At 37.6% G+C, this 12,579-nt stretch overlaps 2 protein-coding genes across 5 annotated transcripts in view; one reads left to right on the forward strand and one right to left on the reverse strand.

The window, feature by feature from the left end:
* The window catches only part of LOC101852577 (F-actin-capping protein subunit beta), a 16,466-nt gene extending 15,436 nt beyond the window's left edge, over nt 1-1,030 (reverse strand). The window contains exon 1 of the mRNA XM_005109527.3: nt 928-1,030. Coding sequence (XP_005109584.1) covers nt 928-930 — 3 coding nt within the window. The 5' untranslated portion in view covers nt 931-1,030. The remainder of the gene's footprint in view (nt 1-927) is intronic.
* A 904-nt stretch (nt 1,031-1,934) lies between these two features.
* LOC100533284 (atypical protein kinase C) overlaps nt 1,935-12,579 on the forward strand; it is a 43,383-nt gene continuing 32,738 nt past the window's right edge. For 3 of the 4 annotated variants that reach the window (XM_035972666.1, XM_035972667.1, XM_013088673.2), the window contains exons 1-6: nt 1,935-2,020; nt 4,892-5,028; nt 5,714-5,835; nt 6,518-6,607; nt 8,351-8,401; nt 8,843-8,928. In XM_035972666.1, coding sequence (XP_035828559.1) covers nt 4,967-5,028; nt 5,714-5,835; nt 6,518-6,607; nt 8,351-8,401; nt 8,843-8,928 — 411 coding nt within the window. In that variant the 5' untranslated portion in view covers nt 1,935-2,020; nt 4,892-4,966. 4 annotated transcript variants of the gene reach the window in all.

Raw genomic sequence — 12,579 nt, forward strand, 5'->3', positions numbered from 1 at the left:
ATTAATTTACTTTTGTTTTTTAACATCATTTTTAACTTTGTTTTGGTCAATTTGATCGTCCACACCGATAGACAGTATTCAGAAAGAGACAGAGAGAGAGAGAAGAGGGGAGGAGTTGATCTTGCGAGAACTTCCGGGCGGGTGAGAATAGCCACTTTCTTTATAAAAGAACATTTTTGTTCCATATTGCCAGCGTGTTCAGGATCGATCATGCTTTTTATTGGTGTACTATAAGCCATAGACCACTGTTGGCTACTGTACTGTATAGAGTGTGCAAGCTTTGAGAAATGCCACATGATGCAAACTGCAGCAAACGCTATAAATGACACTTTTATTGAACTCTGATTTTTTTAGGGTTGGCCTTAGCCTAGCCTCAGGTGCAACTTTGTCCAACTATTCTCAGTCTCGTCTTACTCACAATACAACTACACCAGACTACAGGATACAGTCTGAGTCCGAGTCACCGTGTCACGCTAACTGCTAACTCTAACACTCTAAAACAGCACGAATGCCATGATGAACACTTTGACTTTCGTTCGAGAGTTAAGGTTTTTTGGATTCAAGAACAGATTTTAAAATCTGTACATGCACCAACAATTTAACTAAAAATATTTACCAAACAAATTATAAAACCAGCACACTGCCTAAACTGACATAACTAGTAGTCTAGCGATTGAATGAACATGATTTGCCACATCACATGATAGAAATTACAGATTTCATTAGTACCCGCCCCCTTTCACTTTCTCCCTCTTCCGCTTGCTGAAAGAAATGACCGAGGCATAACAACAGAAAAAAAGCCGGCAATCAGCAGGGCGGAACTGGTTCATTCAACAATACATGCAATGAAAAACACACACATACCACAATTACTCAAAGAGTAAAAGACTAAATGCAATAATAATACTCGAGTTACATAAAACTGACCATATTTTGCCGTACAACAAGCACTGGCTACACAACGTATCCTTCCAGGAAGTGTTTCCTTCACACAAGATGGCTTCTCCATCCGGGCAATGAGGGGATTCCCAAATGTTTGTCAACCAATGAATAAATACAGGCTGAATTTTACCATATAAGGGCATGAAAGGGGCTTTTCCCTCTGTTCTAGTTTCTTAAAATAGAAAATCTCCAATCGCTTGCAGCAAACTGGCAAAGAAGAGCTGCCAAATCAGGGTTCATTAGATTACGAGTACAACACATAGGGCCACGGACTGAGAAGGCCTAGACTCTAGGCCACGCCAAAGAAAGGGGCTGTAAAGCGTTAGATTGTGTTTATGACAGTAATGTACGATAAAAAAGACTGGGAGTCAATACAAAAAAATGCAAAATTGTACGGTTTCCTTTCAACGCTGAAGTATTTTAATTATCGGGACCTCCAAATTTAACTTCCAAGCCAAAGGGATAGAACTAGTGGATAGACCTTATTTACCCCCCCCCCCCCCAAAAAAAAAGAACTCCCATTAAAAAAACCCCAAAAACCCCAAAACAAAACAAAACAAAAAACAACCCAGTGTGAATCATCACAAGCATGGACAAATTCATGGGAATGAAAAATTCATTCAAATAAACCAAAAGAAAAAAAGTAAAAAACCCACAAAAACAACCAATAACTTACAACCTAATTTCACAATGGTTTATCCATGCAATTATTATTTACACTTTTTTGTGGAAGTTAAAAAAAGGGGAACGACAGCAGCAGCAGTAACAGTAATCCAAAAATAGTTTCAATAAAAAATGTAGAACTATAAGTAGACAAAAACAAAAGCAAAAATTATATCAGCTAAATGACCATGTCACGATCAACGAAAAAAAAACTACATGTGCCCGTTTGATCTATAATTATTAGTAATACTGCTAATGCGAAGTGAATGTAATACGACATCATCTGTTTCGCTGTGTTCCGGTTTGGGTTTGCCGTTTTGGTGTGTCGGTTGCGCCCCTTTCCTGCGCATTTGGCATCGACCGACCATTGTCCTGTCCCATTTCCGCCTTAGCCCCAGTTAGAGCCCTAACGGAGGTAGGCTACACTTATTTACTTCTTGCTTCTTCTTGTCATTTTAACTGATGTTGGGCTGTTATTGTTGACCATTTGTTCAGGAACTGTATTGCCTACGCTCAAGGAACATAAATATCCCAGTTCTCTGTATCTGCAAACTCGTTGTTTACAGATGCCCAGTCTTCTGTTGACTGTTTACTGTTTTTGTTGGAACTGTTGTTTATTTTGTTGTTGAGAGTTGAGGCTTTTTTACGGTTTGGTCAGAGAGAATCTGCATTGTTGTATGTTCTTCAGGTTGGACACACATATTTTGCAAATGCACTGGACAATTTTACATAGGTCTAGATTTAGATCTAGATTTCTAGATCTAGATTCTAGTGTTTGAACGTTACCGTTACGCTATGGATGGTTTTATAGATCTATTCTAAATCTCGTTCAGAACCAGAGCAGCAGTCAACATTGTCGATCTATAGGAGGCCTAGAGAATAGAAGGCTAGATTAGATCTAGATGTAAATCTAGATCTATATTCTAGATCTAGATCTAGACTTTAGAACTAGAATCTAGATCTAGGCTTGATTGAACTCCATCATTCATATATCATACGCACTCTAGCTATAACAACAGTGGAGGATTTCAGGGGGCTTGTCCCCCAGCCCCAGGTGTTATTTGTTTTTTTTGCCCCCCTGGAAACAATAATAATTTTAAAAAACACACATTAGTGCAAAACAAACATAAGAGCGGAACATTATTGCACAGCTAAGCTCAAAAGTAGTTCTGGCTCTGTTCAGTGTTGAGTCCACCAATGTTCAATCTTACCGTCTAGAATACTAACTTACTATAGAGATCTAGATCTAGAGTAGCTGGCCCAACCCGCTACCACTTGTCGTATTTTGCTTCTCAGCAGTCTCTGTCGACAAAATAGGTCAGGCAATTCATGTTCAGGGCCGCTTCAGTGTGTCAACTTCCGGTTTATACCGTGATATCGTCGCTCATTCCAAAACGTCATTCGCAGATTTTGCATTTTTTAAGCAATTTAATGTTCTGCCCTTGGCGCGACCGCATGCCCTCAGCGCGAACGCATACGAAGCGGGGCGCGACCATGCGCGCACATACATTTAACAGGTACAAGAATGTTGTTAGTACACTATTGAAAGGTTAGTATAAAATTTATTTTAGCAAATTATGCTGAAAACAATTATCTTATTAAACAGAGGGTGTAGAGACAAGTGGTCACGGGTTGGGCCAGCTACTCTAGTTTAGTAACTGAAGAAGACTTCTCGAAGAATGTTTCTGATAAGCCTTTCACTTCGAACTCGATTGCTACACTAGCAGATGACTGACATCCTTGGAAAAGGATTGACCAAAAGTGGAACTAGACAAGGCACATAACTCTAATAAAACAGATTACACACAAGCTGCTCAAAAGGAAAAATGGGGAACTGGTCGTGCTCAGGGCACGGTAGCGCCAAGGGCTGATGTCTCTAATAGAGATTTTATTTTTTTAATGATATTTTGTCTAAACCCCGACGTTGCCAAGGCCAGGGATTGTGCATTCATACTTACTGTCAGCATTAATTTTCTGCTAATAGAAACTTGTCTTCCAGGAAGGCATTCTTGTCAGTTGACATGCTGAACACTGAACGGTCTGGGTCAGGCCCACTCTTGACATAAATTTTCGACCCCTGAGTGTCACCTTCCTTCTTCATCTTCATATTATATTCCAATTATAATTTATAGTCCCCATAATTGGAAACAACTTGCAAAGCGAAGTATTTTAAGTCAAAAAGGGAAATGTTTTCAGCCTTTTTCACTCATTTTGGCTTTGGTGTACATTTGACAAGATCAGGCTTCCGTATTTGCAAGACTAGACCTGTGTTTCTCAATCACTTGCAAGTCCAGTAGTAAAATCTATCTCTATCTATACTAGCAAATTTTGCCAACTTCCCTCATGTCTGTGGTACGCATGTCACGAAGCTAAGATTTTAAAAATATTTTTGCGATGTTTCGAGTACGCTGTTCATTATGTTATAAAGCAAAAAAATAGTTAAGCCTAGTTAACAAACAAAATAGACAACACAGGCTGCCTTCTTAGAGTCGAGTCACACGTGTCGATCTCAGATACCTCCCTTTCACTTTCTGCCCTGCTCTAGTAGACTTCTCATATCAAGAGTCTAAATCTGGATTGGACCTCAACCAAATGTTTCACATTCTCTGACTTTTCTGCTTGACTCAGATTGGTATCACTTGTGAAATTTTTTGAAAATCTGAGAGTCTTAAGTGTTATGATTATTCTTCTCATGTATAATAATGTTATTTCTATGATTCTTGAGATTACAATAGACGGAAATACTGGGCAAGAGATTCAACTGAACTGAAAATCAGCTCGGTTGATAAAATGAGTTTTTGAGTAAATAAATGCTCTGTAATAAAAGTTGGCCCTGCTGTCAGAAAATGATGCCAAGAATAGCTTTGTATTGTGTGTCTTTATATTGTAACTTGATGTTTGAATGTTTATTGTCTTAACATTATATCAAATTTTGGGCTTCTGTCTTTACAAGTCTTGCATCAGGGACAATGTCTATATGAAATTTATTATATATCATATATATTATATATATATCAGAAGTATTTATTTCAAATTCTACAGCATGAAATGAATTGTGAATAGTGCAGTAACAGTTAGTTGTGTACATCGTCTTATAATTCATGATGATAAAAATATTGAGAAGGGAAGCAAAACTACTAATCTAATTAATAATCATGGGAAGGAGAATTCTTTTCTCCGAATATTGATTAGATCAGTAGTTTCTATGTCAGTCAGTTTAATTTGAGAAGCCATAGGTTTATTACTAAAAAAGTTTAACATTCATGAAACTTTTTATCGTCTTCAGCTGAAACTATCACCCACTGTTTTTTTAACTGAAAAGAGGCCTACCTTTCAATCCTGGGCAACAGAATTGGACAAGATGCCCACCCTTGAGGTTGACGAGTTGGACAATTCTGTCCGGATCAAAGTGGGATACAATGGGTATGCTATGATTTAGTTAACCTTGCATTTATTTGCTTTGTTACTGTGGTATCATTATTAATTAGTGTTGTTTCACAGTGAGTTTTAAAGGCAATAGTTTCATTTTGTTAGGGATTCCAAAGCGATAAACATAATTTTCTGTTGTTTGTTTTCGTTGCATGCTTGCTTTGGCAAAGTTAGTGTGTCTTTTTATGCAGTTATGAAATCTTTTATTTTTGCAGACTGTACAGAGTAAAATGGTTTGTGCACATTGAAATGAGTAGAAAGATGAAATTTAGCTGCACCAAGAGGCTATGGAGTGTATGAATAGGAAGTCTTGTACTAATCTTCTGTTTACTACTCCAGTGTATGGGCCTTGTCTCATTAGTAGATAAGACTTTTCTTGGCCCAGATTTTGTCGCTAACGTAGTAGATTTCATATGAAAACAAGGAGCAAAGAGTACTGAATGGACATCTTTTCAGTGCTGTAAACTGAGTCACTATCACTACGATTATCATTTTTTAAAGTGGCTGATCTCCACTATCTCTCCTTTCTAGATATTTTCAAAAATAATTTTTGAAGAAGCTCAGCAAAGTCATGAAATTTATTTGAAATAATATTTTATTTTTTAGATGAAATTGTTGGTTTCCTCTTTGATTCCTGTGTTTCAATAGGCCTGTCTATTGTACTTTTGCTTAATTTCAGAAATATACTGGTCACCAACATAAAAAATGATGTGAAATATCCCGACTTCTGTGCTGAAATCAAAGACATTTGTAAATTTGATGATGTTCAGCCATTTACAGTGAAATGGCTGGATGAAGAAGGTATGTTTGTATTTCAAAAGTTTACTTTCTAAAAATTAGAAATACTACATTCTTCTTTACTTTAGATGCTGTCGAATATTGGACCAATAACAAAGACATATGATTGTTAGTATATATAGTATATATACATAATATGTATGCGATTTCCTTTGATATGGGTATCCCATCTGTCAATAACTTTAGTCATTTAAATTTAATGTGCTTCGTTGCAGCTTTTAAAATTTAATCATGTCCTGTCTTTATGCTCAGTGCACATTTTACTGGTCTTCAGATCTTTCGAAGATGTTCTGAGTTACAGTTTCGACAAGAAAAGCTCAGGACATTTTATCACAGGACTAAGTTTGATGCTTTGACAATAATGATTTTAATTTACAAGTAAACCCACGGATGATTAAGAGGATAAAACAGTGTCAAGGAAGCAGGAGGTCAGCTGTGAAATTTGTCTTTCATTTTAGTTTTTTAGCCAGAGCTTGAGACTAGTGTAATTGGCCAACCTAAAAAAAAAAATGATATACAATATCATATTTTAATGATGCAAAATTTGCATTTAGAGGATGATTTTTTTTACTTCTTTAATTTCAGGCCACTTTGATTCATGATTGTGTATTTTTATAGGCCAGTCAATCCTTATTTATATTCCAGTGCTTGTTTATGACTGAAAAGAATTTTTACTCTTTTGCAGGCGATCCATGTACTATTTCATCTCAAATTGAATTGAATGAGGCTATTCGATTGTATGAGGTTAACAAGGATTCTGAGCTTAACATACACAGTGAGTGTCATAGCTCTTGTGCTTCTGTTTGTCTCTTCTCAGGCAGCCATCCTGATATATGCCATGAATTTGTAGAATGGGAAATAATCCCCAATAATACCATAGACTATGTTTCTACAAATTTGTGAAAGAGACATTTCTTCATGAAGTGAACTGGAAAAAGTACAACTATTATGAATAGAACACTGGTTCCAACGAAAGCTATTTCTATTTGGATGCAGTATAAGCAAGTTATTTATTTCTTCTCCATTGACAATTGTGGCCATTGGTTTGCACTCATTACCACTCTATTTCATCAGATAAAAAAAAAAATTTAACTTCTCTTTTGTGAATAAAAAAATAGTGTTACTGGAGATTGCAAATGAAGTTTCAGTATGTCTTTGTTTGGTTGGGATCGTTTGAAGGACTAAATTATTGTTTATTTTCAATGGGTTTTCCTTGTGTGCCCTGATTCTAAAGTAATTAAACCTTGCCTTGATGGTAAAACAGTTCTCAGTGGGTTCCCAATGGTGGTAAAATGGTATCTTTGTGCACATTTCTTTGTGGCAGTTTGAGTAAACTCTTCTTTTAGATGTTTCCAAAGATACAATAATAATTATGAAACTTGTACTATTTATGCTTAGGAATCAAATGTTCTCTTACAACCACCTGCACAAACGACCTCTTCCAACATCCCATCTAGAATTTATGACGGTCTAAGGGGACCAACTGTCTCAGGATGACCTCTTTTATTAGTAACAATAATGTGATATTGTAATTATTTAGTAGGAGTTATAGTTTTCTTAAGGTCATGGCTTATTAAACAAAGAATTTCTGAGTCTGTGGCTTCCAGTTTGGTTTTCATCAGACTGAAGGAGAAGAAGCAGGTAAGATTTATGTTAAAAAGAAGCTCATTGGCATTGAGAGGGAAATTTTGTGCTAGGAATGGGAATGGTAGCCTGGGGAGCAGTGAAGAAGTTAGAGCTGCTAGACCACCTCTCATCAACCTGCTGTGAATAATCCGTATTATAGTATTCGGAATGTCAGGATACTCTCTCCTTGTTTATCCTGAAAGGTATTATATATCTCTTGAATGGGGGCTCTCGTGGTCAAGAAGTTATCGTGTTTGCTCTCATTCAGTTGGTCCCAGGTTTGAAACCTGACTGATTTCTTCTCTAAAAATCTTCTCCTTTCACGTCCTTTCCTGCTCTCTTACCATGTTCTGTTACCTGCTTTCGTCTCCACTTTCTTCCCCTTCCCCCCTCTCCTTTTCCCCCTCCTCTGGGCTTCTGACTCTTTCTGCATTCTTTCTACTGCTACTCCATGGTTCTTTCATAGAGCTGTCCTTCAGCCACACCCCTGATCTTAGAGTAGATAAGATTTAACACGTAGCCTTCTTGGATAAGGATGAAAAATTTCGGAGGTCCCGTGTGCAAGTTAAGCAAGATAAAGATCCCTTTGGTGGTCCAAAATTGACAAGAGTAGGCTTCAGCCGCCACCCGGGCAAAATTCAAAATTAATTCCTGCCATACTGAAAAATGTCTAATGTGTCGCGTGCGCTCATATGACCTAATGCAGTTGTGAGTGCTGTAAAAAAACTTACAAAAAAAAATGATCTCTGGAATTCACAAGGTTGTGCCTGTGTTTTTCTTCGTGTTTCAACTCATTTACTTTCCTTAAGGGTGTTTTTTTTTAGCTGTCACATGTTGGCTCATCAGCTTAAAGTGACTTTTTGCAATCAGTTTTGTATGTTTTGATTCACAGTTTTTCCAAATGTCCCAGCAAGACCAGGCCTGCCTTGTGCAGGAGAAGACAGTAAGTCTTTGTTTTACTTTGGGGGTTTTGTTTGCTGGGGGGGGGGGGGGGGGGGGTTGTGTGCCCTGATATTCTTGTGTGATCTCCGACTCCTTTTTTAGAAATGAAAGTTGAAAATTGTCATAAACAGACGAAACAGAAAAGCTCTCTCTAAACCTATTATATTTCAGAGCTTGAAAAGGCTTGGGGACTTTTGTACAAGAAAATCAGTTGTTTCTGATAAAGAAGAATATAAGCCTGTCATAGTGTGGGTAGTCGCCTGGTAAAACTGATGTGTTCAAATGTTAAGTTATTTGGGTTCTCACTCATATAATAAAGGTTCTTATACTCTATCGGAGGAAGGATTGAGGAAACAGGATTTTAAGTCTGGGATTTGCTAGGGCCACGTATTTGTAAGATTTTCTCAGCTGGTGTACATGATTGCTTTTCTTTTTGTTACAGGAAACATGTATCGCCGTGGAGCTCGAAGGTGGAGAAAGTTATACAGAGTGAATGGTCACCTATTCCAGGCCAAACGCTTCTCAAGAGTAAGTGTACAATTGTTTTAATGCTTCTGCCTTGTTGATGTTACTTGTAGCAAATTTTTTTTTTCCTGTTTCGTGGTTTTTTTTTCATCAAAGCTGCTTCAAAAAAGTTCTAGGATTTGGGTAGTGTCCCTCGAACCAAGTACTAGCAAATCCCAAATCTGCCCACCACTAATCCACAGTATCACAGTATCACTGTCAGTAGAACAGCGTTCAATTCCTAGATGGGTAGAATTTTTACTGGGTATCTCCCTTACCCACAGAGGACCTCAATTTGATTCCTGCGCGGGGAGGATTTTAATGGAATATGTCTGCTTGCGAGGTAGGGGGTGGGGTGTGATACAGTAGGAGGTTGGGGGTGGGGTGGGGGGAGGGGGGGGGTCCATGTTGTATCATGTGGCTAGCATCTGTGTTTGTTGACATTTTTTTTTCAAAATTTGCCACAAAAATGGCAAAAGTTGCCTTTAATTTTCAATCTTTCAACTCACGGTGACGACTTATATAGCAGTATGTTGATAGACGTAACTTAATCTAAAGCACCAGAATTTCTTGTGTTCTGTTTTAAACATCAAGAATATCTTTTGTTTTTTGTAGCCACACAGAGTGTAAAAACATGAAAAAATAAAGGTTTCCCAACAGAATGAAATCAAAATTAGAACATATAAAAACACAAAAATTAACAAATAAGGGCATGTGTTCACCTATCTAAAGATTGGCCGTTTTAATCCTAAACATGTGCAATTCTAGAAAAAGTACAGGATATTACATGTATATTATGAAATCATGCACAAGGGGCCTGCCTGTGTCAGTATTCTGTTTTGGTGGAGACACGCTCTGACATAACACATTTGTATAAATCTCATATTTTTCACATGAAAATAATAAATCAATGTGATATCAACAAGTGAGAAAGAGACGAAGTGAAGCGGAAGTGAAAATAAGCTTTCGTTATAAAAGTAAAGAGGTTCGTTTTAGATTTTTTTTATTCCTTGGCGGGGTTAAAAAAAAATTTTTTTTTTTTAAAATGCAAATTCGCGGACCAAAAAATACTAAAATATCGCGGCCACGGGCCCCGACAAATGCAGATGCTAGATATGGCTGTGACATGATCGTTCGTGACGATTGATGCGCGGTGGGGAAAATGAACTTGGCTTTCTATTAGATGAACAAAGAGTATTTTAAAAGTTTGAAAACAATGGCTTAGCAAATCTGCCCGTCACTACTGAGAAACCCATCCTGTTAGCCTACATCTGAAAAAGAAGAATTTGAAGATTATGAAAATGGTCAATATCTTTATTGTGTTTCTGTTCTCTTTCATGTTTATTAACATGGTGTGTACACTTTTGTTTTATTAGATTAAATAGTAGGCCTGTGACATCCCCAAAAAAGCTAGTGAAGTCTTGATGTGTCTGTAGGTTTCATATCAAAACTACAAGTACAATATAGCCTGGAAGGCTACTAGTGTAGTAATAGTATCGTCGACCATGAATTCTATGAGAAAGGTTATGTACATGTGTCCTTGGGTATACATCATATTTGTCATGACGCGGTGGTATCCGGTGCTGGTCAATTTTTCGGCTTTCGGAGTTATTGGTGTCATCTGAAAGCTGATTTGCTTTGTTCCCAATGAAATAAAAATCTATTTATCTTGAATAGCACTCTAGATATCGACATTTAAAGGAAGTGAGGTCACTTGGTTTCAGTGGTGAATTTAGCAAGAAAATGCCTGCCAAAGTTTGGTAAGTCCAATAGCCACAGTCTTTGAAAACTGAAAAATAATATATTTTGTGCCTTTAAACAATTTTCTGGTATAATTTACATGGAAATGTGTTTTTATATGGACATAAATTGGATGAAGCCAGAAAATAAAAAAATTAGATAAAAATGTCCAAACTAGAGGAAAAATTCCCGTCTCTCCGATTTTGTTGTTTTGACAAGCTCTTGATTTCATAGAGCTGCGTCGCTTATAATTCCAAAACCCACACAGTTGTAATTGGTGCACTGTCGGTCCGCTACTGGGGGAAGAATATGTGTTTGCTCCGCTACTTGCCACAGCGCAGCACACTCAAGTAGTGAGGACTAGTGCTGGGTGGGAATCGATTCGATGCATCGATACCCCGATACCTCCTTGGTATCGGAATCGAATCGATACGTTCGAAAAGGATCGATACATGAGGACTAATTATTCACAGTCAATTCATTGATCCAAGGGATGATACTTTTGTTGTTTTTAAGTCCAATCGAAACATCAGGTTAAAAAAAGAAACTTTGCCTATAAATCAACATGGCATCAAGAAAGACTAGCATTGTGTGGGAACATTTTGAGAAGGATTATAATCTTTCACAGGTTAACTGTTTATTAGGCAAAAAAACCCATTTGCATTCTCTGGTTGATGGGTTGATTTTGGGTGCCTGGTGTGATGAAGCCCACGTGGGACGCTCAATATGTTAAAAAACGGTCAGGAAACGACAAATACGGATTTTGGGACACCTGAATAGACATAAGGGTCTTGAACATCTAGCTCTCACTGGCAAAATTGAGGGCAAGCGAGGCAGGGATAGGCCCAGAACAACATACTTAGGGAACCTAAACAAATGGGTAGCAGGGAAAGATCAGGGAAACAGCTTTTTTGAGAGCATCCGAGCCAAAGAATGAATGGAAAACCATGATTGCCGATGTCTGTCGCAGAATGGCACTGGATGGTGATGGTGTGTGTATTGGTAAAGAAAATTTTTTTTAGCGATTAAGTTCAAACAGGCCTACTAGGTATCAGTATCGGTATGGAATCGATTCCTTGAAAAAATATCGAGTATCGCATCGATTCCTAAATAGTGGTATCTCCCCAGCACTGAGTTAGTGCTCGCAATTCACCTAAAATTTGAAGCAAGCCCAGCACTAGAGGTGTGCGAGTAACGAGTCCAGGCTCGAGTACTCGAGTAATACATGCGGCCAGTCCAGACTCGAGTCACAAGTAAATTACTCGAGTAAGGACTCGAGTAAGGACTCGAGTCCAGACTCGAGTCTGTAGGGGAAAAACAGAAAAAAGGAGAAAAATTTGGTTTTAAAAAAAGTTAAGAATTGATAAAAGAAAAATTCTGATAAGCAACTTTTTAAAACTGAAGGAAAAGGAACACAAAAAAAAAAATACCCCTTCCCCAAAGGAAAAAACCGAAACCCCCCCCCCAGAAAAAAGCAAAAAGGAAACCACTGTTAGAAACCCACGATGACCAATCAAACTTCTTTCTTTTATGAAGTGCATTGTCTGAGGTTTACAGATTGTGTACATTTTATTCTTACTGTTGTAACAAAGAATTATAAAAAAAAAAAAAAAAAAAGATAAAATAAGATGAAGACTACCTCTATTCTAGCTTAGTTGTTATACAGTTGTAAGCTTCTCACTCACCTGGGGTGAGAGAGCGAGCCTTTTGGCTATTCTCTTCATGTGTGCGTTTACCGTGATGTGATACCCAGTGTAAACCACAGGATTCTAGATCTACACTTTAAAAAAAATTGAATTCTGTCGTGTAAACAAACGTTCCAGTCCTCTTGTGTTAAAAACATGCAATTTTATCTGCGGGCATTGAAAGAGAGAGAGAGAGAGAGAGAGAGAGAGAGAGAGAGAGAGAGAGAGAGAGAGGAGTAGCCTAGATATA

The sequence above is a fragment of the Aplysia californica genome, unplaced genomic scaffold, assembly GCF_000002075.1.
Source record: "Aplysia californica isolate F4 #8 unplaced genomic scaffold, AplCal3.0 scaffold00786, whole genome shotgun sequence".
Lineage (NCBI taxonomy): Eukaryota > Metazoa > Mollusca > Gastropoda > Aplysiida > Aplysiidae > Aplysia > Aplysia californica.